We start from the raw sequence: 27,922 nt of genomic DNA on the forward strand, positions 1-27,922 counted from the left end.
TTTTAAGCATTGTATCTGCGTGATATAGTACATTTAAAATTAAATTATTTCAAAACAGTATATTTAAACATTAAATATAGGTGACATGTATGAAAGGCATTGTCAGCACTAGCTGAGCCTGTAGGGTCTTTTTTTCTTAACCACCTTCAGATTTAATTTTGTATTTGTATTAGAAACAACGCAGTTACTGAAATACTATAAAACACTTTCTATGCATAACAAGTCTCCAGACATTTTCCTTTCTGTTGTAATGTAGCTCACTTTTCCACTTGTGATGCTTGCAGCTGTTTCTCATGAGCTTTCAAGTGATGACGCTTTCAGTCGAAAAATTCAGCTCACTAACTCTGTGGCCTGAAAACAGAGACTGTGAGCTTTGATTTGAACATGTTGCAATACAAAAGAAAAATTAATCTATGCATCTTGTAAATGTGAATATTGATACAGAAGAGAGGTGCTCCCAATGTTGACAAAAACGGACTCAAACCATGAGAAATCTGAGGTAAAAGTTGTCTTCATTAGAAATGGATTCCACACTACATTACTGCATAAAACAAGAAAAAGTTTGCCCATCTGGAATTTAATTCCAATAAATGAACAATGTAAAAACAGAAAAAAGGTAACAATATCCAAAATAATAAACTTTTTCATCTGTCCAAATGTCCAAACGTGTACAACATATCTGTGATTGAGTTATATTGTACTTTTGGCCAGTATTTCATTGGCTAGAAAAAAAAAAAAGTGAAAGAACATCCAATGTACATACACATACAATCTAGTGAAATCTAAAAAGGTCCCCATTGGCTTCATGAGGCAGCATGTGTGGTTGCCAGAGAGCTCTCTTGGTCAGTCTTGAGGGTCGTGGGCAGCGAGGAGACCTCTACCATGCCTAGCCCAGTGTGAGGGACACTAGTGTTCATAATGTGTCTCTGTAAATGTTTAATCCAGTCCTCCTGGACCGACAAGGGACCCTGGAAGACGAGGTCACAGAACCTGAAGAGAAGACAAGATTGATGATTACATTCCAGTGGTTTTGAGCCTTGCTAGCAGCATGTCTATGAATGGCAGTGCCAGTGATCTCAACTAAATTGGGTGACATCAAAATTTCATAAAAATGTCATGGTTTCCAGTTGAGTAATCCAACTGTCTTTGGTGATCTCCAGACTTCACCTACAGCATCACCATGAGGTTCACATTTGCAGCTGTCCCTGGATTGTCTCAACAAATATTGCCGTGGCCTTAAGAACCGTCTGTCTTGTTTGTCTCAGGGTGAATTTGAATAACTTTAGTGATCTATTATCATTTAATCTCCTACCACCACCAGATAAAACATTTCATTTGTCCAATACTCTTATTTCTGATCACAAACTGAAAAAAATACATCCATTTGTTGGTAGGTTTGTCAACAGGATTACACAAAAACTAATGAACAGAGTTCCACAAATTGGAACTTGTGGTTTGGCTCTGGACAAAAGGGATGGAACCAGATAAGTTTTTCTAAGTTTTTATTAATTTCTCAGGAAATATTGCAATATTGCATCTTGATGATTAAAATCAGCCATATTTAGGTGACTAGCATCTATGACTGATAACAATTTAATGCAGATCCTAGATCTGGTGATCTTAAATTATGGTGATTTAATATGCATAATGATACAGGGCGATTGGGTTCGATATTCGATCAGGCTTGTTTTATTAAGAGGGGGCTGTCGGGCTTGGTTTCACAGTTTTTGGAGTACAACTTTGACAGCAGGTCTGTCATTTATCTTGGCAGTTTTTGTTTAATGAGTAAATGAAAATTCTTGCCTACAGAAGCAAAAGCACCAGCAGAAACATTTGACAGTGGCCCTAATCTGGTTGCCCTGGGCAACTGTGGGCTGCAGATGCAGTATTATGTACCAATTATATTGTAAAATAAAGCATTACCTGCAGGTGAGTCTGTACATTTCCTCTGGAGTTTGCGGTAAGGGCAGTGTCTTCTTCTTTGGGCCAGGCCTTGAGCGCTGTCTCCTTACTTTACAGTCAAATGCTGAAAGACAGAATGTACTTAATTAGTTTACAGAACACTTGAGATTACAGCACAGCTTTGCTAATTTTACATTTTAAAATGAACAAAAAGTCTTCTTCCACATATCCACTGGAATGTTTGGATGTTGTTTAGTGACGTGCATTCTGTTGGTTCTCTTTATTAATCCATTTGGATGTCTGGCTCTGTGTCTCATCTGCATTGTTCCATTCAGTGTGGTTCAGACACAAGGCACATAATTTAAGAGTGATGATCTGTGCCGGTAGAAAACTAGGCCCTGAAGGCTGTCTGCCATGAAGAAGTCATCCCTCCCTCCGCAGATGCACCCTCCAAGCTCCACAATTAACATCTTTGCAATATCTCACTTGCTGACACCCTTCTAGATTCTTACCTTGGGGAGGACACAAATAACCCTTGGTACACTAATTATAGCCACGATTTGGACGTCACAACCTCTTGTGGTATCTATCCTCACAGACAGATTTGGCTTAATCTGTCGAGGTTTTGAGATTTCAGTGTGAGATTTCTACTGCCATTTCTGTACAATGGAGATAAACTGACAGCTATGAGCAGCACAAGAAGCTGACCAAGTCCTCTCAGGTATAAGGAAGGAAGGATCTATCCTTTCCATACCTGATCAGATCAATAGTTTTTGCAAATGAGGTAACAGCAGAGACTTATTTTTATTTGTTTCTTGGGAATTAGATGAGAAGTTTTGGGAACCCTTCAGAGTCAGGTCTGTGGATTATCTATTATACATGTAAGTAACTAAGACATTACTTCTGTAGGAACACATTGTTTTCTATAAACAAATATACATTTGTCTTTACTTTAAACAGCACAAAAAATCAGTCATGTTTCAGAGTAGGGTGAAGTGAGACTTTAAATCTGAATGGGCCTTTGACACACTAAGATTTTTCTGATTTCTTTGCTTTTGCTGCTGACATCCACCATGCATCCGTACAAAACACATGTTGAAACTTTGTTCTCAATCAATGTGGAATATGCTGCGTGTTGCTAGAGGATGTATTATGCAAGGAAATCGTGGTACTAACATGGCCCTTTCTTCCCTTTATCCCCAGTCAAATGGCAACCATTGAAGGTTTTGACCACTAGTAGTGCTGTGGAGCAGTGCTTTGTAGGGTCACCATTTTGTTTTTAGCCCAAGCACCCATGTGATGGACATTCCTGCTGAAGGTTTTAAGGTCTTTCACTGACTGACATGGAAATGAGGAAGAAGAAGATTGCTAGTTGCAAAACATGGATGTAAACTACTTACAGAATAAACAAAATCAGGGTTGTTAATGTTTTATGTGGAATTAACTCATTTAAACATGCCTGTTCACCCTCAGGGATACACATGATGTGCTCTGAAGAGGAATTGTTAATAAAAACATTACGTGTTTGTTTGTATTAGTGGGAACTTCTAATTCTGCACAACAAGATCAAAGTTTTAATTTGCTGTGCAAACACTTCCATACAGACACAAGCTGTTTAAGAGGAGAAAAAAATTACCAGCTAAAATATACATATATTTACACAGTATTTGGGGGCCACGTCTTTCAAAGGCTATATTTGAAAACTGAATGTGTCACAGAGGCGTGACAAGGAAGTCCCATTTCAGAGGCTCCTTCGAAAGCAGCTGTGGAATGCGGCATTTCTTCTCTGTGCTATGAAGGCCCACCTTATTCCAAGATTCATTACATGCTGGTGACGCACAGATTCAACAACTAATGTCGACACCTGGAGCGAAACAGCAGCTGAATACACTATTAAATGCAAGTACTGGGTCTGACCCGAATAACTAACGATACAAATGTTAACAAGACAAAAGGTCCCAAATACTGTCAACCTTCCTATGTGACAGGAGCGGAGCTTCTTAATGCAAGAGTATGGTCAGGGAGAGCCGATGAGGTACAAAGGAAATAAACTGTTGACTGGATCGGCTTTAACAACACTCAGTTCAGCCATCCTTTGAAAGATGCAGCGCCCAAATTGAGACACAGATAACATTTGTATCCGTTTGTCTGTTACCTCTGGCACACTGTGCTTGTGTTGTGTATTTGTATCATTTGTACGTCTTTTTGTAACCATAATAAAAAAAAAACTAAAAAAAAACTCAACATGCCCCAGACTACTAATCTGCTTGTAGATTGGTTTGTTTTCTTGGTGTCTGAGCCGAGCTGTTGCTGGTGGCACTTACCATGTCCCTCGAGTAAGGCAGTCCTTTTTCGTTTTGCATATGCTCTGAGGTGATTAGACAAGCTAACTCCACTGTGGAAAGTTGCATTGCAATGGACACACACCTTCCTGTTGAATTCACCTTTCTCTGTAAAAAGACAAAAACAAACAAAAACAAACAAAGAGGTTAAAAAATAAATATGGTGACGCTTAATTATTGTAGGATTTGGCAGGGTGACAATGTCTAAGCTTTTTTAAATCGAAATTACTGGTTTTATGTCAACAAATCATGTTTTTTTCTGTTTTAAGAATGACAAACATATTACACAATTGTGCAGAATACAATGTTGGCCATTAAAATGAAATGTTTAATGTAATATTTTTAACACGTTATACATTTAGGTCTTAACAGTAAAGGACGGGTTGTCTACAAGTCTTGAGCCAACTATGCTTCAGCAAACAAGTCTTCACCAGAAAAGTCATCAGAAAAGTAGTTTAAAAATCTACAAAAATTATAATCTTGTGCATTATTATGTACAAATTCTTCTGTTTTGCCAGATAATCTTAAATAAACTTAAAGGGATATTCTGGTGTAAATTTAATCCATGGTCTAGCAGACTGCTAGCTTACGTAGTGTTAGCAACCTCATAAAAAGACTGCATGGTAACAATACACTGCAGTCTATGCCTCCAAGTAGAAACCCCCATCAAAAAGCCACAAATAATGCTCAGAACAGAACCAAACTTCAGCAACAGTTCAAATAGGGTCCCAGCACAAAGTTCGAGGCATCAAACAGCAGCTAGCATAGCCGCATTTCTATTGTAAAGAGAACACATCTCACCACTCTCCTGCAACAGCTTCCTGTTGCGGGGGAGCCCGACACGTTTACTTGGTGTCACAGTGAGTTAGACCATGGAATAAACTTAAAGCGGAATATCCCTTTAATTCAATGTCTCTATGCTGATGATGCCTCACTTCTATAACATATAAAAACCTGATGACTGGTATGCAGATATCTGCTTCAAAATAGCTGCTCAAGATGTAAATGTCTCAATGCGAATTTTAAAATATCTGTTTTGTTTACCTCTCTCAAAAGTTCTACACTTTCAGTCAACGACCAGCTTACTATACACAGGTGAGGTCATATACTTGCCTCATGATTATTCTTTTTTCCTCCGAGCAAGTTTTTAAAACTTAATATAGAATCTGTCAATCTGACACCCTGGTATTGGGACTCAACAAAAATAGTGGCTAGGATGAAGCCACCAACCCAAAGAACGAGTGATGACAGATGCTGTGTACAAAGAAAAAAACATCACATGCCCATTTCACACTAAACTCAATTGCATATTTTCAGATTTACGGTCATCATTTCTTATTCAAATTTGAAAACTATATTAAATCTTTTCTCCACACAAATGCTTTTGGCCCAACCCATCTTGTCACTACTATGATTACTCACCGGATATCGACTTTGGCAGTGAAGATGCAACTCTTGAGCCCGAACTATGCTCACTGTTTGAGGAAACTGCTAGCGTGTTTCTTGAAGTCTGAGAGCACCCCTTTAGTCTGGCATCTTCCTGACACTTCCTCTTCTTCAGAATTCCTATCAAGGCATTTGTGCCAGAGAGTGAATTTTTAACATCCAGCTTAGTCTCAAGTTGCCCTTCTTCAGAATCCATTTCTGCTAAAGAAAACATGGACTTCAGGGGTCTGGCTTCAGTGCAAGCACTTGTAACAGAATTATTTCTGTGGATTCCAGTGGACGGTGACATGAAACAATCAACATTGGACAGCTTTGGTGAAGCACCGTATTGGAAATGGTTCCTTCTCTTTCCAAGAATTTGAACTGCCCGCTGGAACTCCTTCTTGTCACGCATCAGCTCCCGCAGTAACATTAATGGGGATTTGTTCTTCGTTGCAAAGCTTTTACCAAGCTTTTTGAGGTGACCTCGTATGTGGTTGGACTGCCCAGTCCTGTTGTCAAAAGAATCCCCACATAATGGACAGGAATGAATGCTCTTCGTGGTCTCAGAGTCGGACTCCATCCTTAACGCTGAAAAAAGAAGAAAAAAAAAATCATAAACATTAACACTGTATAATATGGTAGAACATCAGAGTACATTTAAATAGGAAAACTACAGTTTAAACCCAGTTTAAAACTTTCATTTTTGCAGGTCTATCCATTGATTCTTTTAGTCACGAGAACATTAACCAACATAATTGCTGAGATCTCAAACACTGCTCCACGGCCATAAAAAAAAATTAATTTACTGCTCATGACCAAAATAATTCATGACCAGAGCCACATACATTTAAGCCAAGATGTCACACAGGATACAGCAGGTTTTCTTTTATGGAAGAGCATGCAATAAGGTGCAAATACCTTTTTTCAATCTCCTGAATGCGGACATCTTCCGTCTAATTCGTGGCTTCCTGTCATTGCAAGCCACCTGTTCAGGAGGCACTACATGGCGTGCGTTGTAGCTTAGTCCGACCCTATGAAGATGCCCTCGGACATGATTTGACAAGCCAACACCTGACTCAAAGACAGCGGGACAGTACGGACAGTTCTTGTGGTCTGAATCCAACTCTGACACATCCTCTGCAAGGGACTCCATCAATGGTATCTGGTGGGGCTCAAAGGTTTCTTGAGACACTTCCGTTTCTATGCATTCTTCTTTGATTTCAGGGTCGTTTTGATCTTGCTCTTCGGTCTTTATTTTCTCAAACAGCCTTTTAGATGCCTGAAGAGCACCCCTCATGGACATTCTTCTGCTATAGGTATAGATTATGTTTTGCTTTTCTTTCTTGATACTATCGTCGGACAGGTTAGCGTCGACATCTGTATCACTTGACTGGAAAATGTCTTTTTCCTCATAGTCTGACCCTTCTTCTTGATTTATTTTCTTGGGACTTGCCAATGGTTTTGGTAAAATGAAGCATGTGTCTTGGTCAGATGTGTTGCGATATGGGATGGACATCTTCCTTTTAGATGGCGACTTTTTGAGTGTTGACTGATCTTCACTTAACATGTGTACACCACTGCGGTTTAGATCCCTACTGGTTGTGCTGGATGATGCCCGATGGCCATTTGAGGATAAAGCTGAATCTTCAACCTTGACAGTCAGTGTTCCTGGCAACTGATCAGAGCTATCTTTTTCACCTGTTGAATTCTGAACGGATGTGTTGCTATTATTGCTTTCCTTCTTCTGTTCTGCATTTTTCCTTCCATGTCTTTGTCGGGACAGGAGAACATTAATGGATTTGTCGAGCTTTGATTCTGTCAGTTGGGACTTGAGATTTCTCCTGATCTTGCTATTTTTAAACAAGTCTGAAATGTCATTGGACTCACTTGGTGAACAAGCCCTTTTGGAAGAAATCCGATTTTTTATCGAGATTTTAGATGTAAACTCTGCATCTTCTACAGGAGTTTTACGAGTAGGCATGTGCTGCTCTTTAGATGGTTGTGCATTTTTCTCACTATGTTGTACAGCTTCATATTCCTCAAAGGTTTGTTGATGGCGCCGTAGCAGGTGATTCTTAAAAACATTTTTGCTAAAAGCTCTGTAAGAACAAACGTTACAGGAGAAGATTGCAGACTCGTCATCCTGAATCTGTTTTGTAACTGTAATAACAGTGTGCTGCATAATGTTATGTCTTCTAAGATCACTCTCACTCAGAGTCCTGAAGCTACATTTGTCACATCTAAACTTCCTCTTGTCCTTCTCATGCGTTTTCGCGTGTTGAACAAATGTGTTTGGGCAGTTTGTTCCAAATGGGCACTGAGGGCAGAAAAGCTTCGCATTTTTTTCATCTTTCTTCCTATCATTGATGCCTTTAATTTCTTCAGTGAGTCGCTCTCTCTTTTCGTGATGGATGGACATGTGCTCGATAAGCGAACCACTTTGTCTGAAGGACTGTCCGCATTCTCGACATATAAAGGGCTTTGGCGAAATATTCGGAAGGTCAACATGAGACTTCATATGACGATGCAAATGGTGCTCTTTCTTGAATATGAGGTTACATTTTGAGCAAGGGTAACATGATGGCTTCTCCTCAGAATGAGAATTTATTGTGAACCTCCTCTTCAATGGTGTAAGCCTATGATTTATACTGTTCTCATGTGAATTTCTTGCAGGCGCATTGTAAAGAATTTCCTTGATGGCCTTTACAGTACCATTGGGGTAATTGGAAACTTTCACTGTTGGTGACGACTGTGATTTAGAGAACTTCCTTGACTTTTGGACTTTTCTGACAGGAATAGAGTCTACTTGGCCCTCTGCATCAGACAATTCTTCAGATGAATTGTGGCTCAGATCAGGGTAGAGGTCTTCCGAAGGATCCACCATGACAACCATGTCCATTTTCCGTTTCCTTCTCCTTTGGCTGTTGGAAGGAAGGGCTTCTTCTTTAGGTTCCTCACCAGGGGAATCATCATGGTCCTCCCATAGAAACTGCATGAACTCTTTGTGAGGGTCCCACTGAAGGTCACCGGCACTACTGAAATTATCCAGCGAGTTCTCCGGTGAGTCTACGTCAAAACCCCAGATTCCTGCAGTGTCAATCTCCTGCACAGTCTTTAGTGGGGTGATGCTCTTTGCCTCTTCTTTCTCTGTTGAGATGCTGTTGAGTTCATGGGCTTGTGTAGCCTGATGCGAAGAAGGTCCATTACCTAGGCCAACTGGAGATAACATATCTGTGTTTGACAGAACATCTAGGACATTGTTTTGTTTCAGAGAAGGCTTGCTGAAAGAATCTGCGCAAGAGGCAGATTCTTGCGCCATTCTCACTGGCTCTTGCAGGAGTGTAAGGGCATTGATCTCAGGATCTGCATCCTTTTCATCTTCATCAACGCCTGTCAGACACGACATTTCAGCTGCCATGACCTGAAATGAAAAGTAAAGCCTCCTTAGATAATGTTTAAATTTAAACCTTTCTCACTTAAGACAAAGGCCTGCCTCTGCACGTTAACAGATAACAAACTACAACAAACTATAATTTAGTTTGTCATACCAAGGATTTTGCAACTCTGCAAAATTAACATGGTTACAACTATTTTGTCTGTTGTCGTAACAACTGCCAGGTAAACTGAGCAAATACAGCGGATGCATTACAAAACAAATCCACCAAGGAGGTATGCTTGCATGTATTCAATTGGCCAACATGGCAAAGTGCAAAGCAACCTCCCATGCAGAGAAAGTTGAGCCTGGTTCAACACTTCAACAAGCTGACCCTCCATCGTTTTGCCACATGCAGTTGACTCTGCACTGGTTTGCCATAGCAGGATAAAGCAACCCTCAGAAGAGGTACTCAGTTAAGTTTGCACATCAACACTGGCTTACATATTCATATTCTTCTGTGTGTAGAAATATCTGACTGTAGAGGAATTAATCTGTATTAAGACTCTTAATAGCAAATCCCCCACATTGTTTGTCCAAAGGGTGTAATTAGTGTTACAGCCACTAGGAGATGCTACTATGGTTTAAAAATGTGGTAAAGTATAAAAGGCAAACAGAGCTCAAACATCATTCTGCCTGGACCGGACATGGAGCTCAGTGCACCGAGGGAGCGTTGGCATTTACATCGGTATCCACAAAGAGGAGCGCCGTGAGAACCAGAGTCGCGAGAACAGATAACGGAACCAGGCTCAGCAGGCTCTTTGGACGTCATGGCAGAGATGAAGAGACTGCAGAGGACAACGATGGAGGAAGTTATGATGTTAAAACGAGAGTGGCCATGAAGGAGGCCAGAGAAGAGTACATCTTTGAACTGGCTTTTGGTTGTTGGCGAGATCTTCATGAAATGAAATTCTTCAAGAAAGACGCTAAGCTGGCCTTCTGGCTTTTGGACTAGTAATTAATATTAGCTGGCTTGCTGTGCTTTTTGTTGTTTGGCTGCACCAGGCAAGTTGTCAACTTTTAAAAATACCCAATTCTTTATAATTTTGCGTTAAGTCTTTTTCAACTGAAAGAAGAGATGTTCCTATAGCATTTTTTTCCTTCCCTATACTTGCCCCATTCACACTGGCTTTATGGTGCGGTTTTAGTACGCCACATCCCCGCCTCCATCTCAATGTCAATCTTTCGGAGGCGGCAAGTGGTGAAATTTCGCTCCGGCCTTGATACGCCTCTGGAGGTAGTATCAGTGCTGTATTATTGGAGAACCAAACCAGTGTGAATGAGTAAGCCGGCTTCGTGTATCGAGGGCGATAGGACAGTTAGTTAACTGCACAGGTTCTTCACTCAACTTAATAAAGAGATATGTCCCACAAAGCAAAGTTACATGACCAAACAAAAGTAACGTACTAACTGTAAGTGTCTTTGGCAACTTATATGAGGAAGAGAATACCGCAGACGTATGTGGAGAAGTGTCCGTCCTCCTGTCTGTCCTAATGCCTGTCCTACCGACATCACATTTCTGCCCGAAAAACAGCATCTGACACCGGCAAAAAACTTTAAAGACAGGAACACACCGGCCCAACCATTGGACATCTGAAGCATTTGGGGAGACTCAGACAAGGTCGGGAACAAATATGTTCGGTGTGTTCAGCTATGTTGGAAGCTTTCGGAGCCGCGGGGACATTGTCGGTTTCGATTCAACATGCGAAGTCTGAGGTGGTTGGCTGTCGACCATCTGAGCCATTGGATTCTCTGATTGGTTGTGTGCTAGCGAATCAGCGCAGTGTGTGGGAGGGGCGAAATACTGTGTGCGCTTTGTTTTTCCATGCACTCCGTTCCGTCATTCCCTGTTTTCATGTTTTGGAGTTCTGGCACGAAACTAGCTGTTACGTCTGTTCAGAACGAATTAATCTGTGTTCGTTTGGTAATGCCTCGCTGCATGTTTAGTATGCAGATGTTTTTGTCTAAAATAGTTGAGTTTAGTTTTGATCAAAAGTAAAGAGAATTGCGAGCATAAACCTCTCGTCCAGCATCTTTTTTATACACTAGCACCACCTGCCTATTGCACCTCAAGCGCAGAACATACACACTACTGTGGAGCTGGCAGCACATCGAAGTGGTGTGTTCAATACAACTTTTCTGCCGAACGGGTCGGACAAGAGGTAAAAGAGAGGTCAGATAAGGGCAGTCGGCTGTTGGCTCGGGTGGTGTATGGGGGCCTTAACTCACCAAGTGTTTGTAATGAAAACAAATCACCGCGATGGTCGGCCCTCTAGACCGAAACTTAAGTGAACTTTCCCCCAAAAAACAGCCTCCATCCCGCAAGTGAGGGAGTCAAATTGACAGGGTGGACACCAGGGAAGACCTTTAACGTCATCATCATGACATCACCGCCATGCCACTTTAGGAGCGGCAGCGATACCTGGCCAATACTGAGTACTGATCCGATACCAGTGTGAACACGTCCCTTCTTTACTGTTGTGGGGGCCAGAGTAAGATATTGTTAAATAGGTGAAATTACGCTAGGGGCAGCACAGTGCAACTACCTGTATTGGCTTTTAGAGAAGCGAAGAAGCATTGATTTCTTGTTTGTAATGTTGAGCAGAGCTAACAGACTGAACTGGAAAGTAGCAGGCTTCTGTATCTAAATTACACAGTATTGGATCAGTGCATAGCCTCACGTACTCGCTGACACTGATACCTGCATTTTCAGTATTAACGGCAGCATTTCCAATACTGGCATCGGAATCGGAACAACTCTAAGTCAAACTACCAAAAATTCCCTAATTCCAGCTCCTAAATTATTAGGATTTACTGATGCTCTTCATTTTATGTGACAGGAAATGGAAAATTATGAGTTCCTTACTGCTAGTTGGATGAAACCAGTTACAGTTTTGCCAGTTTTTACAGTTCGGCTAGGGTTTTACGAAACTGTAAGGAATATTTCCACTGTTAGCTTACGTTTCTCAATCAAGCAACGTCTCAAGTAACAATTAATTGTGAAAATAAATTGCGGATTAAACAAATAATGTCAGTAATCGAGAGTTGTTGCCCTAAATGCAGTTGTGAGGGTTATGACAGTTCTTACATTTGGTTAAGACGATATTTTCTCGTGTCTTGTAGCGCGCTTAAGCAAATTTCAGAAGTGTAACAATGACATAAGGCAAATTTACTTTGTCAAACATTTAACTTTAACGGTATTTGAGGAGGTATTGTCTGCAATAGGGTTTGATGTGAAAAGTGAACTGCTGAGTTACTTACACTGTCACCAGAATTAGCCACTTGACTCAATCAGCATGATTGACTATTAGGTAAATTTAGCTAAATATAACACATACTGGTCAATTTGCTAAGATGATTAATTGTGGCCATTTATAACGCTACAAGGTCGCCAGTGTAAGAGGTCTTGGATTTGAAGGGCAATAAAAGTGTCATACCAAGTCAGTGCTCCTTTGGCTTGAGAACAATACATCTGAAAACAACACCACAGCACCAAAACTGCAAAAGGATGGACCTCGTAAAAGGCTTCTGATCAGCAGTTGTGGATTTTGGTATACAGCTGAAACTTTCAGCATAGTAGTTCAGTTATATGCCATCCCCCCCAATAGTTGGAGTACGTTTACAAAGGTACCCACATTCAGGACAAACTGGATTATTAATACAATGTTCCGTAAGGGTATCGTGGCGTTTCTCTGTCGTTTATATCACGCTGTGTTGTTGGATGCTGCTTGCAGAAGCTGCAGACCATTCCATTAAGGCTGTTCCAAACCAAAACCTATTCCTCAGGCTAAACTACAGCTAATGACAATCGTCCCCAGCTACTCGCTACACAAATACCAGCACAAAGGTGAAAAACATACACACGTTACCTTCGAGCGGTGCGGATGCAGATAGGGTGAGATTTGTAAGCTGCATTGAATAATTTCTTACTTTCGTCTTCCATCTATTTCACAGTCGCCATTTTCCGTGGTGGTCTGGTGTGGGACATATCATTTCTTTTGTATGGGTAACCGTACGTACATTTGGCTTCCCCGTGACAGAACAAAGAAATGCCGCATTTTTTACGTTTAATTGTGTGACTAAAGTATAAAACTACTATGGTTAAACACGTACGTTAGTTACCGTCTCGTACAATTTCGTCACGTAATGTTACGAATCGGCACCATGTACCCCCGAAAGATTTGCAATGGTTCATTCCAGATAGGAGGCATAAAAAACCTGAGTTAATGACCATCTCCTTTGGGTAGCAGATTTTTTTTTTTTTTTTTAGGTTGATGGCGGATGGTTCATTGATAACATAAATTGAAACTTCAGTTACTGTTTAGTTTATTTTTTCACGGCGTAGATTTGATTTAGCTGTTTGAACTTGTTACTGACGCACAGACAAGAATTGAAACGTTATACCAACAGAGATGTTACCAGTGTCCCCCCATGGTTGTCTTCTCACAGGTCTTTGTTGCTTTCGCAGCCGGTGATTAGCCGGTTCAGTCATTCCCAGTCACATGTGTTGGGAAGAGGAGACATGTTGTGTTTGAACACACATTTGACCAAGTATGAAAATAATACTACAGTAAACATCTAAAGCTGGCCTACTTAAAGTGGAATGAGAATATTATGCTGCTGCTAATCTTTTTCATAAAAAAAGTAATGAATAGTAATAATGCTCGTGCGAGAATGATAGGGGCGCTAACGTTAACTCAGATATCCAATATAGTCGGGTCAAAGGTTAGTTAACCTCTGACCCAACTAAACCCAGATTTGATATCTTTGTGGTATATTTGCTCTTTATTACAGGTGGGTACACAACGAGAAAACAGAATAGCAAACTTTGAAAATTACACTAGGTGACTATGCAGCTATTTGATAAATCAAAGCTAATTAAAATGTCTCATTTAAATATTGCTAGCTTGTTGTTCGCTTGTTAGCCATCCAGCTAACTTTAAGCTAGCAAAGCTAAGTTAGCTAACTTACCTTAGTTGTTTCTGCCTGGAAAAGTATTAACTCAATGAGAGTTAGCTTATTATTTTACCAATTTATGAGATACTTACCTGTACCTCTCATAATACAAAAACATTTTGCTTTGTTCAGTGGCTGCTTAGAGAGCATTCATTTATGCAAGATATCTAGGTATTTTCAATGGTTATGTTAAATAAGCAGGAATATTGGCAGTTATTTAAAATAAGCCACATATTTCATACACATTTTTTGATTGTATACCGTCTACCATGTTAGTTTAATGTCAAGGTTTAAAACAAGTCTTCAAAAAACCCTGAATTGTAGAATCTGTTATATTCTTAGTTGTACTTATGTTGTAAATACATGGCTACAAATATATGTATTGATGTGTTTTTGCATTCAGATTATTTCTGCCTGACATTACACCTTGTTGCATTCAAATGCGTGATTGCCCACATGATCTGATGAGATGCTCGACTCCAATGACTGCGTCTTGTCCCTAGACAATCTGTTTTTTGAGAAACCCATTGTCCACAAAGTGTGAGTACAAAGAGATATGCCTCATCATCCCATGCTCGCCTTTCTCAGCTGAATTAATGTTTTTTTCCCACTGGAATTTATTTAACAGAAAGCCACTGCACCAAGAGCCTAGTCCATGGCAGCTGGAAGCACCTCCATCTCTTTCCCAGATTCCGGCTACTCAGGTTATGCAGAAGGAGGCAGAGTCTTTCTCTACCCTATACAGTATGTTGTGCTTTGGATTAGGGTGAATTCCATTTCACTTGACTTGAGTCAACTGCTCAGTATTTTGCCTGTTGAAGCCCTACTAAATTTAACCATATGACTCACTGACATGATTGCTTGAATAGGCTTGACAGCATTCCAAATTTTCCTTGACTTGCGTAAAACAAAACAAGATATGGGTCTTTTGTGATACATTATCATAATCATTAATATAACTGGAAGGCTAAATCTCCTGCCGTGCATGAATTTCAAAAGCAAGCAAAATGACAAAATAATCAACCATAATATTTACAGGCAAACGCTCTCCCTCCTAAATATTACTCACAGGTTTCTCACAGGAGCCCAAGATGTTCCTGCCCCCTTTCAAAGAATCAGCTGGCATTACAGTCTTACCATCAAAAATCAACAGTCCTTACAGTTATAACAACAATGAGATTGAAATTCAGTATGGCAGCAACAGCAGCGGCAGATGTGATGGCCTTTGGGGAGGTGAGGGGTTCAGGGATTACCCTCAGGGCGCCTGGCAGAGTGGCAGTGGCGGAGATGAAACACCGCAGGACTCTGGTCATGTGGCCATCAGTCCGAGGTGTTTGTCACAGGACCGCAGCAAAAACCCACCTCTGCGGAGAAGGTAAGTGTCAGTTATTTGACAGGACAACCTTTACCTGACTGCGAATTAAAGACTGTGTGCACATTTTCAGACATTACACAATGGCAGAAATTTAAGGCCAATTTAAGCAGGTCAACAAGGATTTTCTCTTTTTGGAGGTGGATACAGAACATCATTTATAAAATCCTTAAATTTGGAAGGTTATGGTTTTTTGCATATGAAAGCCATATTTTGCTGTCCAGAAATGCAATGTAGTGCTGATTCACTCTAATCCCTCAAATTATTGTAATCCGTGACACGCTCAGTTAGAAAAGTACTACAGTTGAAGCCTGAAGAGGTTTGATATTTGCATCAGTGGGCCGTTCATAAGAACATGAAAAGACGCTCGACAATCTTTCATGTTAGCCTTGTTGCTAGAGGCCAGAATGCCTGGCCTTCTACAAGCCTCCGGGCTTGTAGCACTATCAATAGTCCCCTCCTCACATTCTACATCATCCTCTTTCTCTTCTTTATTACCTCCGTATCCTCTCCTCCCTCCCACAACAGCTTGTTCAAGGTTCAGGTGTTGAACAATGGAGGTGACTCGTCAAACACAGATGACCTCAGTGGCAGCGGCAGCCAGACAGCATCCAGACCTCAAACTTTTCTCAGTCAGGTTACCATGGCGACAGTGCCTCCTCCTCTTCATCCGCCACGGGCGACAGTTAGCCAGGCAGCTCCTCCCTTCTCCCCCGAGCCCCCCTTCCCGCCCCCCCCTCCTTTGGGCTCATCTGCAGCGAGTGGCCGACCCCCGCAGCAGGCGGCATATGCAGAGATGCAGGACAAGGGCACAAAGAGAGTCGTCGTTCCACCCATGACGCCTCAGCTGCTCCGCATACAAGGTGCTGCACTGCAATGACACAGTCAAAGACAGGCGCTGTGCTTATTTTTCTATGACTGGTTTACCAAATAACACTCACATAGCTTTTGTAAAGTGTTTCAGCTAATGAGCATGCCCATGTCTAGCCATGGCAGCAGCTGCCACAATGTGTTTGGGTGTGATGAGGTGAATTGAGGTGAGCTCCCCCCATTGACCGCACCATTGTAATGAAGCATGCTAGTCACTAGGTGGTGAACAGTAAAGCAGTAAAAGCAGCAGACAGAAGCATTAGAAACTGTTGTAACCACACATGTTCTCTGCAGGGATTTCTGCAGTTTTACTTCACATTCTGTACAAAAACATTGCCTTCATTCTGTCCTCTCCCAAATTTTAAACAATTCCTATTAACAACTAGGTGGAATGAGTGTATTCAGTGATTTGGACTGCAAATGTTTTGATTTTTCACATTATAGGGTCTTCTGGGTCAGGAATTTTGAGACCAGTTTCTGAAATCCGTATCCTTTTTGTTGTTGAGTAAGTCAACAAAAGTAAACATTTTCGAAAGGGTCTGAACTGTGTTAGAATGTTTGGAATGTAATTTCACAAGTGATGTAGTTTGATTTCCTGAGCCAGTGCTAACACAGCAGCTAAGTTCAGATCCGTCTTCAAAGAGTTCCCCTTTTTCAACTACGTTCAGTCCAAAGCACTAGATGACGTAAGCATTATCTGAAACCTTATATGAACAGAGTGCTGTGGATTAAGTATGAGATGAATTTCATTGTCTTGTTACAACCTGTCAGAGGCTAACTGTGACTGTCATTCTCTCCTGAAGGCTTTTAATCTTGGTTTGCTCACAGGTTCTTTACACAGGTAAGAACTTTGTAGCATGTGCTCCAACGGGTTCTGGTAAAACAGTGCTGTTTGAACTGGCCATCATTCGTCTGTTAATGGAGACCTCAGAGCCATGGAGAGATGTCAAAGCTGTCTATAGTAAGCAGAAAACATTGTACACCCTATTAATATACAATTACAGATTCAGTCTGAGTAGATTTTGCTTAGGGTAATGCTTTATCATTACATGATATATAGTATTAAATCTGCAAAGTTTTTCCAGTCTCTTTATTCAATGTATAAGCTTGTGTACCAAAATTTAGTTAGGAAGAAGAAATCCTGTCCCTAATAAAATACAACTTAAATAAGTCAGTGAAGGGCTAGAATTTTTCGACACAGTACACCCCACTGTAATTGTACACTGCTTTGAACATTTTCTTCTGGCTTGCATCACACTCCAGAGTATTCTGATTTTTGATTCAATTATAGATTTAGGGTTTTTCCAAGTACAAAGGACTGTCTTGTAAAAAGATTCACTGTTTGTGCTCGGCAGTAGCCCCTATCAAAGCTCTATGCAGTCAGTGCTATGAGAGCTGGAAGAAGAAGTTTGGTCCTCTGGGGCTGAACTGTAAGGAGCTGACGGGCGACACAGAGATAGATGACTTCTTTGAGATTCAGGACTCCCACATCATCCTTACCACGCCTGTGTGTGACTCGGCACTGCATCTTGGTTAAACAAACACAATACATTTTGGGGGATAGAAATATAATCAAATATAAAATCTGAAGTTTAACTTGATAGAGGTGTTGTATTTGTCTTTTTCCCTCAGGAAAAATGGGACAGCATGACAAGAAAATGGAAAGACAACTGTCTGTTACAGCTAGTCAGGCTCTTCCTTATCGATGAGGTCAGTGTGTTTGTCAGATATTTTGTTCACAGGCCCATTTTTCAGTGTTTGTAGCATCTTATAGTCTGCCTGTGTAATAGTTAAAGCTCACTTTTTTATCATGTCTACACTGTTTTTAATAATGCCACATTGCATGATGGCACATCATTAACCTCTGCGCTCAGCACTTTATTTGACTGAGGTTAGCCATTAAAAAGAATATAGTACAACCTGTTCCTCTCCTTATATTATGAGAAGGCACATGACCTGCACAATTATCCCAGACTGAGATGCACTTCCTCATGTTATTGGTGGAATACAGTAATGAAGTACAGCTTCAATGTACTTTACTTACAAACCAACATCTCTGCCGAACTTTTAAGAAAGCGATATGTATGACAAATGCTGTTCTTCCAGGTGCATGTGGTGAAGGATACAACCCGTGGTGCCACGCTGGAAGTGGTGGTGAGCAGGATGAAGGCCATACATGCCTCCAGGACAGCACAGAATCCAGAGACAGGCCTCTCTGTGAGGTTTGTGGCTGTATCAGCCACCATACCCAATATCTCTGATGTAAGTGGCTCAATCAGAGAATCAATGAAAGTGCACAGCAATAATCTGTTTAGGACAAGAGAATTCAAAAGGCAATGAGGACAAATCTTTCAGAATGATGTAATTAATTGATAAATCTGTTGATTGGACTCATCTGTTTTGTGATAAGTGTTGTGAAAAATCCCGAAGGGCACTGCACTGCATCACTATAGTATTGTGTAGACACAGTTCTGTGTTTGTACTGTTCGTATCATTGTCTTGTCTGCCTCTTATCAGATAGCAGACTGGCTGTCTAATGAGAGTGGTCCCGCCACATATCTGGACATGGACGAGAGCCACCGTCCAGTGAAGCTGAGGAAGGTGGTGCTGGGATTTCCCTGCAGCCCAAACCAAACAGAGTTCAAGTTTGACCTGTCGCTTAACTACAAGATGGCCAATATCATACAAACCTACTCTGACCAGAAGCCTGCACTGGTGGTGGGTGTGGAAAATTAGGCCAGGAAGATTTTTATTTTGGTTGCGTGTTTATTTTCCTTGATCTTCTTTATTTTTATTTGGCCTATCATGTCACTTTTTAGTTTTGCTCTACAAGAAAAGGAGTCCAGCAGTCAGCAACAGTTCTTGCCAAGGATGCTCGGTTCATCATGAGTATTGAGCACAAACAAAGGCATGTTTCTTACTTATCAATACATATATCTTCTCACAAATGCAACTATTCATCAAATGCTTTAAGGTTTATTTAGTTAGTTTCACTTAAGGTTTATCCTCTTGTCTTTATAATCTGTTCAGACTGATGAAATATGCAAACTCTATCCTGGATTCAAAACTGAGAGGTAAGGCCTTTTTTGAAATATCAAGACCAAATAGATACACAATCTGAATCCTATTTCAGTCCAGATGCAGTAAGAAAGAAAATGTTCATTTGATTGTGGCTCTGATGATCAATTGTATCACATTGTTTTGTATTTCTTTCATTGTTCAGATCTGGTGATGTTAGGAGTTGGTTTCCACCACGCAGGAGTTGACTTGTCTGATAGGAAATTGATAGAAAATGCCTTCACTGTGGGAGACCTGCCTGTCCTCTGTGAGACTTTATCTTTAATATAGTTTTATGCTTTGCCGTAAATGGATCTGGGACAATATACCGTATGTGTGCAACGTGATCTGTGTTTTTATTTTCTTTGTAATTCTGCAAACATAAACAGGAGTTGTTATCAAACATATCAAGGCCTCAGTTAAAGCCTTGTTACTACTTGCCAAACGTGTGACTTATAATGACCTATATGTCTATATATTTATGCAAATCCTCTCATCTCTAATAGGCTTACATATTGCTGCATCTTTGATAAAGAAATATAACACCAAATTACTGAGCGTTAGAGCAACAAACATTCAGAAACTTTTACCACTTGCTGGTGAGATTTTAAATCAGGTTTATTGTGTTTCATAGGCACTGAATTTGTGTTTATGGTCTGATTTTGAATCCCCTAGTTACCACCAGGACTCTTGCCATGGGGGTGAACCTGCCTGCTCATCTGGTTGTGATCAAGTCCACCATGCAGTATGTGGCTGGCTCCTGTGAGGAGTACAGCGAGGCCGACTTGCTGCAAATGATTGGTCGAGCTGGAAGACCACAAGTAAGGGCAGAATAGTAATGGCAGACTTTATTTATTTTCATATCTCCCTTAACACTGTGTGCACCACACAAACAAGAAACTGATGCATGTATTTTCTTTTATTGAGATTGTGCCATTTTAACATTCTACACTGATAAAGTGTTATGTTAAGATACAGGTATCTGAAGCTTTAATGAATAGAGCATTTGTTTAAATACAGTCAATTAAGTAAGAATGATGGCAACAGATGGTTTTAGTGTGGTGGACACAATCAATAACTTAAAATTCTTCTACTAGTTTGACACATCCGCGACTGCAGTGATCATGACCAAGATGCAAACCAGAGACAAGTACATGAAACTTATGAATGGGATGGAAATCATTGAGAGCAGGTATTACAGCTCAGTCACAGTCTCGCTCTCCTGGTCTATCTCTCCCTGACTCTTATAGGAGTGGGATTATACAGCAATATGTGAGTTAACATTAAAATTATTTTCTCCAGTTTGCACTGTCACCTGGTGGAGCACTTGAATGCTGAGATTGTTCTCCAAACCATCAGCGATGTCAACATGGCTCTGGACTGGATACGCTCCACCTTCCTCTACATCAGAACACTCAAGAACCCCACACACTACGGTCAGAGCTCAAAACACAAACAAAAAAGATCAGAACTAGTGTTCAGCTTCTTTTTCGTCACTGTATGTTAAACCAGTCAGTGCCTTGACTCCAAATTTCAGGTTTCTCTGCTGACCTGGACAGATATGGAATTGAAGCAAAATTGCAAGGTGGGCTACAGTGAATTCACTAAGGTAGCATGTTAGGTTAATTGTGCAACATTTTCCTATTGTTATAGTCTAAAGTGATTGCTGTTTCTCCTGTTGTCTCTTAGAACTGTGTCTGAGGAACCTCAACTCTCTGTCTGCGATTGATCTGATCGACATGGATGAGGATATCAACATCAAACCTACAGGTGCAGTAGAGAGGGGATTGATTAAAATGTTTGAAAAAATGCTGTTTTTTAAACAGCAACTTATATTGAAGAAATTAAACTGTTAAGCAGTTTGTTTTTATTCCTTGCAGAGGCTGGCAGGTTGATGGCGAGGTACTGTGTTGCCTTTGACACCATGAAGCAGTTCAACAAAGTGGCTGGCACTGAGAACCTGTCTGACCTGGTAGGTTTCCTGATAAGACTGCATGGAATGAATGTTTATGATTAACATGCAGATAAAAGGCCTGTTAGTGTTGTTAGACTGGGTTGCTGCAAAGAAAATCATTTTGTTTGGGTGTACATGTAAAGAAATGCCCATGAAGATAAAAAAAGTGGTTGTATGTACAGATTGAGTTGGTGTCAAAGAGCAAAGAGTTCAGTGACATTCAGCTGAGAGTGAATGAGAAGAGGCTTCTGAACACTCTGAACAGGGACAAGAACAGGGTCACCATCAGGTCAGACATGTTTATATGACTGACAATTGAAGAATAATGGTGGAGGTTCAAAACAATCCATTATAAATAAGATGACTGTATTTTTCCAGGTTTCCCATGGAGGGAAAGATCAAAACCAGTGACATGAAAGTGAGCTGGTAGGTTTATTCAGTCAGTGCGTTCCTGTGGAAAACCAGTGTGGACTAAAAAAAATAATACTATAATTAGTTTTATGGATTCCTTATGGACTGTCCACTGTATATCTTATGGGATTGTTGTCTGTAGCTTAATTCAGGCTCAGTTGGGCTCCATCTCAATTCAAGAGTTTGGACTCACACAGGACACAGCAAAGATCTTCAGGAATGGGATGCGCATCAGCAAATGTATGTTGGGTAAATCAAGGATAAGAAACACTGATTGCTCTCTGACTATATTTCTTTTTAAATTTGATTGTATTTCGTTCCCACTCAGGCCTGTCAGAGTTTCTGAGTCAGCCATCCAAGACTGGTTTTTCTGCTCTGCTCAACTCCCTAATCCTGGCAAAGTGCTTCAGAGCCAAGCTTTGGGAAAACTCGCCCTATGTTTCCAAACAGCTGGAAAAAATAGGTGGATACATTGCTGTGTCCAGATGGACATTTAGTGGACTCACTTTTGTACACAATGCACTGATTAATAAGTCAAACATTCTTTCTTGTAGATCTGCATGCAGTGTCAAATTGAATCTAAACATTTGATAATGATACACTATGTTTCAGGCCAGAGCCTCTCAACTGCTATGGTGAACGCTGGACTCACCAGCTTCAGCAAAATAGAACAAACCAACGCCAGAGAGGTTGAGCTGGTCAGTCTGTGTAATATTTGAAAAGAAAATATGCTCACTCACAACGTGTAATTTATCCACTGTATGAGCTGTATCAGTGACAGTATAAGTTCTGATGCTTCTACCGTGTGTCACAGCTGCGAATGCTGATTTGAAATAGTTCAGCTAATTTTACATGAAGCAGTGTCTGGAAATCGTGTTAAACAGGATTATTACAATTATGTAGTCGATTATTCTTGTGTAAAGTATATGGGTATGATTTTATTTTTTTTTACTCAGATTCTAAACAGGCATCCCCCATTTGGCAACCAAATCAGAGAATCTGTCATACATCTCCCCAAGTATGAAGTTACTGTGGAGCAGGTAGATGATGGATTTTAGAAAAGTACGTCATATAACAGAGCTTTTCACTTTTAACTGTTATTTTTTAAACTTTTGGCTGTTTTTTTTAGCACCCGAGGTATAGCTGTGCTACTGCAGAGATTGTGGTAAAGGTGAACCTAAAAAACCAAGCACAGCTGCTATGTAGGAGAACAGCACCCAGCTACCACTATGTCTCTCTGATCATTGGAAACTCTGACAACACTGTGGTCTTCCACCAGAAACTCACGTGAGAAAGAAAAACCTCAAACTCCCACCAGTTTTGTGTCACAAACTTGGTATAATGAGCATTCACCATTATGTAAAAGCAATTACAGACTGGTTTGAGAATATGTAGAATATTGATTTTCAGCAGGCATCCTCTTGTTTATTTTACAGGGACTTGGTGCTGTTGAAGTGTGGGAGCTGGTCAAAGAAGATTGAGGTGGCAAAGGCCTCCAGAGGAGAAGAGATCAGTGTCAATCTCATCAGCTCAGAATATGGTAACCATGGAAATAACTTTGCATTTCACACAACACATGTATCAACAATATATTCATACATCCTGTGTATCATCTATATTATAAAGAGAATAAGAATAGGTTGTGTTATTCAATACAAGGTTCTTTATTTATACACAATAAACAATTCACCACATCTTTGTTTACTAATTGTTGTACAAACCAGTGTTTTTTCTAATCTGAGATATCTCTAGTTTACCATTTGAGCAACACACTTATATCATGTTTTATGTGTATAGTATTCAATTGTTTTATTGAATTTTAGGAAAATTAGGCCTACTAGGCCTGTTTGGCTGTATTAAAATCTAATCGGGATTCAGCAAATGAGATAATTGAATTTTGAGTTGTTGCACTTAAATAAATATGATAAATGTTTTTTTTTCTTCACATCCCATCTGTATACTCTTGGACTGGACTGTTTATGGAGGAGTTTTACCCTCTTCCTATCCTATAGTGGGCCTTGACATCCAGCAGAAGTTCAATGTGTACTACTCAGGAGCCAGAAGTTTTGGATCTGAGAGTCCATACCACATATCACATGATCGCACTGGACAGAGGGGGCAACACTCTGCACTGAAACCTCAGTCTACAGATCACTCTGCAACTTCTGCTGCAGACCAAGGCACTACACTTAAACATTGTCACTGTTTTTTTTTTTGATGCTGAAATATTTAACTTTTTTTCCTCTTTATTCAAATATGACAACTTTACAATCAGATTTAGGCAACACAAGACAGTGCAACCACTTCTGCAAGAACAAGGAGCTCTGCGGCCACGACTGCTGTGAGGACAATCACATGAACTGTGGATTGTATCTACTGTGTGTGCCTGTCGACATTACAGAGTTCTCCTTCTACAGGTCTATCAGAGTGCATATCTGTGTGTCCTCCCATCCCTCAAGGTAAAGTAGGTGTAACTGTGACAAAGAAGAGGTCAGCGAATCAGGAATCCAATTTTTCGTCTTATTTGCAAGACCTGAGGAGCAGGTGTGACACACTCGCTCAGACTCCTGTCAAACGACTCAAGGTGAAAAAGAATACTGATTATCAGATCAAAGTCTTGTGCCAGAGTTGTTGTAGTTGGTATTTAATGTGAGGTTATCTATGGTTACCACATCCTAAACCAGTCTCCTCAAATAGATCACACACAACACAGCTGTATAGGAAGCAAAGTTGACTGTGATTGGTTTGTTTCTCTACACAACAAACAAAACAAAACAACAGTGGTTGAGACAAAATGAAAAAGAATGTCATTGATACAGTGGGAAAGTGGAACTGCTGCAAAGAAAAATATGGACTATATCAGACATGAAACACAAAGAGTAGAGAATAATGGAACAGAACTCTGAGCTTCGAATTTTAAAGAATTTTAATGTATTAAAACATTGCACTTTTTTCTCCATGTTTTCTTTGCTAGTTTTCACAATTGAATAAGAAATACTTTATGAACAAAAAACCCCAAATCTTAAAATCTTAGAAGTAGGTTGTCAGGTGGGTTCTGCTTCAACAGGCTGTGTTAATGAAATACAGGCATTTTTTTGGTTACCAACAGACGAGGCTAATGAATGGATTAATTGGCCTACAGACGAAATGATCAAAGGATTCAAAAGCAGTGAGGTCGTTGAGCCGCATATATTAATATATTACATCTACACCAGAGAGTCTAGGCATGTACTAAAATTGTCAGAAAAGAAAATAATTTAATTTGCAGGTGTAGAATATGCAAATAAGATACAATATATCTGTTTTCATGCTCATTTTATCTTTTTAGATGAGATTACTTTTTAGATGTGACTATGGTATGATTGTACTATGTAAAAATGTTCAAGTCGTATGTTGTGTTTGATGTTTTATTTCCTAAGATAAAAATGAGCGAGGAGTCTGTGTCGGTCAACATGCAGGAGTTTGCTTTCAAACCCAAAGAGAAGCTACCTACTGTTCCCAGGTATACAGACACTTCACACTCACTTTGATTCATTAGTGCAAACCACTCTGTCCCTTAACAACTGCTGCACGTTAAATTCTTAAATGTGACAATTACATTTGTGAAAATTAGCATAGTTTGGCTAAAATTTGTTGCCCTGGTGCTAACTGATATAAACATCCTGTTTTATTTGATTAAGGTATGCAGGGAGTCACTATGGAGCTTCAGTGAGCGCCCACACTGAGACTGTGGATCTGACAGGAGGAGAAAGTGCTCACCTGTCAGACAGAGTTCATCTGGATGATAGTGACTGTGGTAAACTAGTGGCATAAGAAAATTAACTGAATATACTCCCCAACATTGCAGAGTGTCATAGTCACATGATCTGTGTTTGTGTTTTTCATTCTCTCATTTTCTCTCCTCTTGAGATTATGACAACTACATGGAGGACATGCACTCGGTGACGGTGGAGCCTTTCCAAACGCCTGCTGCATCTCATGCTCACCTTCAAAGTATTGACCAACAACTTAACTCAAACTCGTGACTAGTTAGACTACATTTGTATGTATGTGCACCACCACCTGTCAACACCCCAAAATGTTTTTAAAAAGTTTCTCCATGCTATTTCAGCAATCATTAACATTAAAGTTATTTGAAGTCGATAATGGAAAACTTACAAATCTACCATTTATGGTCTTTCTAAAAACTCAGCAGTTCTTATGCAGATTCTTTTGTTCAGATTTAATCAAAAAAAGACCAGAGTGCAGTCACATCTGATGGTGTGTTCTTCCTTTTATGAATTTCGTCTGTGTTTATGTTCTTCAGTGTGGATGAACCCTGGAGCCAGATTTACTGTGAGTCAGAACCGTCCTAACCAGATCAATACGACCAGCTCAGCTTACTCAAAGAGGTCGACTGCTGTTTCAAAGCAGAGCACTCACTGTGTAAATGCTTCATGCTCACAAATACCAACGGTCAGCTTTGACCTTGGAAATGAATGGGACGACTTTGATGACGAAAACCTGGTGCATGCCAGCGAGACGTTGTTAGCCTCGTGTCCAATTAAACCTCAAGTGCAGCAGTCTGTCGACTACAACATGCCAGGTAGAGTAAAGTTTGGGTTTATTCAGTTCATGAGCTACAGTGAGGAAGTCAGTGTATGAATTCTTACCTTTTATTGCTGTGATTTTGACAAGTTTAAATGTTTCATGTGTAGGGTTTGCAACTACATCAGAACCAACATTCCTCAGTCACTCACAAGTGAAGCCCTGTGTTGCTTCTGCCAGAACCCCACTGACGTAAGGCCAGACAGAAATAACAAGAATCAAATATTGATTGACATAAAAAAAATCTTCTACAGAGTCGTCCACTGAGGTTTAATATTTTAGTCAAGAGAGTAAACTGCACTGCCATATTTTTGTTTTTAAAGGTCAGTTTCACCAAATTTAAGTCATGAAATCAGAATACCAGGACCTTCTCCAGTAACAGTGAAACCATCGACCAGAATCACGCTGGATTGCAACAAAAAGGTGTGTGTGCATGTAGAGATCTATGGTTGCATTTACACACCTGGACATAGCTGTTGTTGAGATGTTTACTCTCCTCTCCTTGTTTTTGATTTGTTAAAGCCAGTAAATCTCATTCTGTGGTCGACAGACACAGTGGAGCTGCCTGACCTATATACTGTACCTATGACATTGGTGGCCAGTCTGTTGTACCATGTAAACATCTTGAACACCTTAGTCCACAATCCAAATATCTTTTTAAAACTGTGTCTCACAGCTGTATGGATCCATGATGTCTGGAAGCAAACTACCATTAGGGTTTCTCTTTTGATGGGATTGATGGGATTTTCTCTTTGTAGACAGAAATGTTCTTTCAGTTTATTAATAGCCAAGTGTTATTAAGTCCTGGGCTAAGCTGAATCAAAGGTGCCTGTAAACAGCTTAACCTTTCTAAAATCTTCACTGGTGTATTGTCAGAGGCTGAACTACTTGACACCTCCTTCCCCCTTGTGTAGAGACCAAGCATCTTCAGTGAGGAGATCACAGTAAAGACACCAAAAAATCTCCCAAAACAGGCTGAGACCCCTGTGGCTCCACTTACCAGAGGGTTTGATTTCTTCTCGACATTGAGCGCCCCAGCCAACAGCAGCTCATCTGTCAACACACGGTAGAGGAATTATTCATTGCAAGCTTTTACTTTGATTCAGTACATATTTTATCTTCAGTAGATGATGAAGAAATCATATACAGGATACACTTGCTAAAGTACCATTTCACCTGATGAAACCCTTCCCTCTTTTCTTTACATTCTGTATATTCTGCACCAACAGCAAAGAAGAGGAAGCTTTCCTTGGGATATTTGACGGTATATTTTAGATGTACTGCTTGTCTGACTATGACATCACATAAAGTATTTTCTTTAGACTTATGTTCATGTTTTGTTCAAAAAAGTTGCCGACTGTTAAAGTCATGTTATTATATGATTATTTTTGTTCAGGAAATGAATGGTTCTAATGTTATTCCTAATTGTTACAAATGTAATGTATTTATTTTATATTTATTTGTTTAATAAAGTCTGTGTTTATTCAGTGCAGTCTTGTGGAGTAAATCATCTTGTAGTGTTATTAGAATATGTGTCAAACTTTAAAATCACCCACCTACAATGCAGCACTGAGTTCCCTCCTCAGACAGCTTAACAACCATTCACACCT

At 40.2% G+C, this 27,922-nt stretch overlaps 2 protein-coding genes across 14 annotated transcripts; one reads left to right on the forward strand and one right to left on the reverse strand.

Annotated features, from left to right (window-relative positions):
- Positions 1-139: 139 nt before the first annotated feature.
- Positions 140-13,618, reverse strand: znf644a (zinc finger protein 644a). 4 transcript variants are annotated; one of them, XM_037083378.1, is made up of 6 exons: positions 13,525-13,618; positions 6,591-9,093; positions 5,667-6,260; positions 4,227-4,352; positions 1,924-2,026; positions 140-990 (listed from the first exon to the last, which is right to left on the reverse strand). In XM_037083378.1, exons 2-6 carry the CDS (start codon positions 9,088-9,090, stop codon positions 804-806), a joined length of 3,510 nt encoding a protein of 1,169 aa, XP_036939273.1. In that variant the 5' UTR covers positions 9,091-9,093; positions 13,525-13,618; the 3' UTR covers positions 140-803. The 4 variants fall into 4 exon arrangements, with proteins under 4 accessions (XP_036939273.1, XP_036939272.1, XP_036939271.1 ...); XM_037083377.1 differs by having other exon boundaries at positions 13,510-13,599; XM_037083376.1 differs by lacking the exon at positions 13,525-13,618 and adding an exon at positions 13,036-13,197.
- On the forward strand, positions 12,879-27,804 carry hfm1 (helicase for meiosis 1). 10 transcript variants are annotated; one of them, XM_037083367.1, is made up of 40 exons: positions 12,879-13,000; positions 14,465-14,601; positions 14,690-14,805; positions 15,133-15,436; positions 15,962-16,296; positions 16,748-16,789; positions 16,919-16,989; positions 17,132-17,264; positions 17,659-17,810; positions 17,936-18,013; positions 18,410-18,565; positions 18,821-19,021; positions 19,123-19,211; positions 19,334-19,377; positions 19,527-19,628; positions 20,036-20,181; positions 20,458-20,552; positions 20,663-20,796; positions 20,898-20,945; positions 21,050-21,130; positions 21,241-21,332; positions 21,497-21,603; positions 21,693-21,740; positions 21,868-21,965; positions 22,054-22,188; positions 22,338-22,423; positions 22,682-22,765; positions 22,855-23,012; positions 23,162-23,265; positions 23,711-23,905; positions 24,001-24,066; positions 24,185-24,309; positions 25,145-25,227; positions 25,406-25,521; positions 25,635-25,718; positions 26,032-26,310; positions 26,423-26,504; positions 26,636-26,735; positions 27,227-27,378; positions 27,542-27,804. In XM_037083367.1, the coding sequence occupies exons 2-40, from the start codon at positions 14,531-14,533 to the stop codon at positions 27,585-27,587; spliced, it is 4,638 nt and encodes a 1,545-aa protein (XP_036939262.1). In that variant the 5' UTR covers positions 12,879-13,000; positions 14,465-14,530; the 3' UTR covers positions 27,588-27,804. The 10 variants fall into 10 exon arrangements, with proteins under 10 accessions (XP_036939262.1, XP_036939261.1, XP_036939260.1 ...); XM_037083366.1 differs by lacking the exon at positions 12,879-13,000 and adding an exon at positions 13,366-13,554; XM_037083365.1 differs by lacking the exon at positions 12,879-13,000 and adding an exon at positions 13,517-13,656.
- Positions 27,805-27,922: the final 118 nt, after the last annotated feature.

Source organism: Acanthopagrus latus, chromosome 21, assembly GCF_904848185.1.
Source record: "Acanthopagrus latus isolate v.2019 chromosome 21, fAcaLat1.1, whole genome shotgun sequence".
In the NCBI taxonomy this organism is placed as follows: Eukaryota; Metazoa; Chordata; class Actinopteri; order Spariformes; family Sparidae; genus Acanthopagrus; species Acanthopagrus latus.

What these genes read in the sequence shown, in the direction of transcription:
- znf644a (XM_037083378.1), bottom strand. Translation starts at nt 9,090, where the DNA reads ATGGCAGCTGAAATGTCGTGTCTGACAGGCGTTGATGAAGATGAAAAG. An exon ending in ACTGCCAAAGTCGATATCCG is followed by an intron (nt 4,353 to 5,666) that starts GTGAGTAATCAT and finishes GTCTTTTTACAG; the next exon opens with AGAAAGGTGAATTCAACAGG. An exon ending in TGCCTTACTCGAGGGACATG is followed by an intron (nt 2,027 to 4,226) that starts GTAAGTGCCACC and finishes TCTGTCTTTCAG; the next exon opens with CATTTGACTGTAAAGTAAGG.
- hfm1 (XM_037083367.1), top strand. Translation starts at nt 14,531, where the DNA reads ATGCTCGACTCCAATGACTGCGTCTTGTCCCTAGACAATCTGTTTTTT. An exon ending in CAAGAACCCCACACACTACG is followed by an intron (nt 20,797 to 20,897) that starts GTCAGAGCTCAA and finishes TCCAAATTTCAG; the next exon opens with GTTTCTCTGCTGACCTGGAC. An exon ending in GTCTTCCACCAGAAACTCAC is followed by an intron (nt 23,013 to 23,161) that starts GTGAGAAAGAAA and finishes TTTATTTTACAG; the next exon opens with GGACTTGGTGCTGTTGAAGT.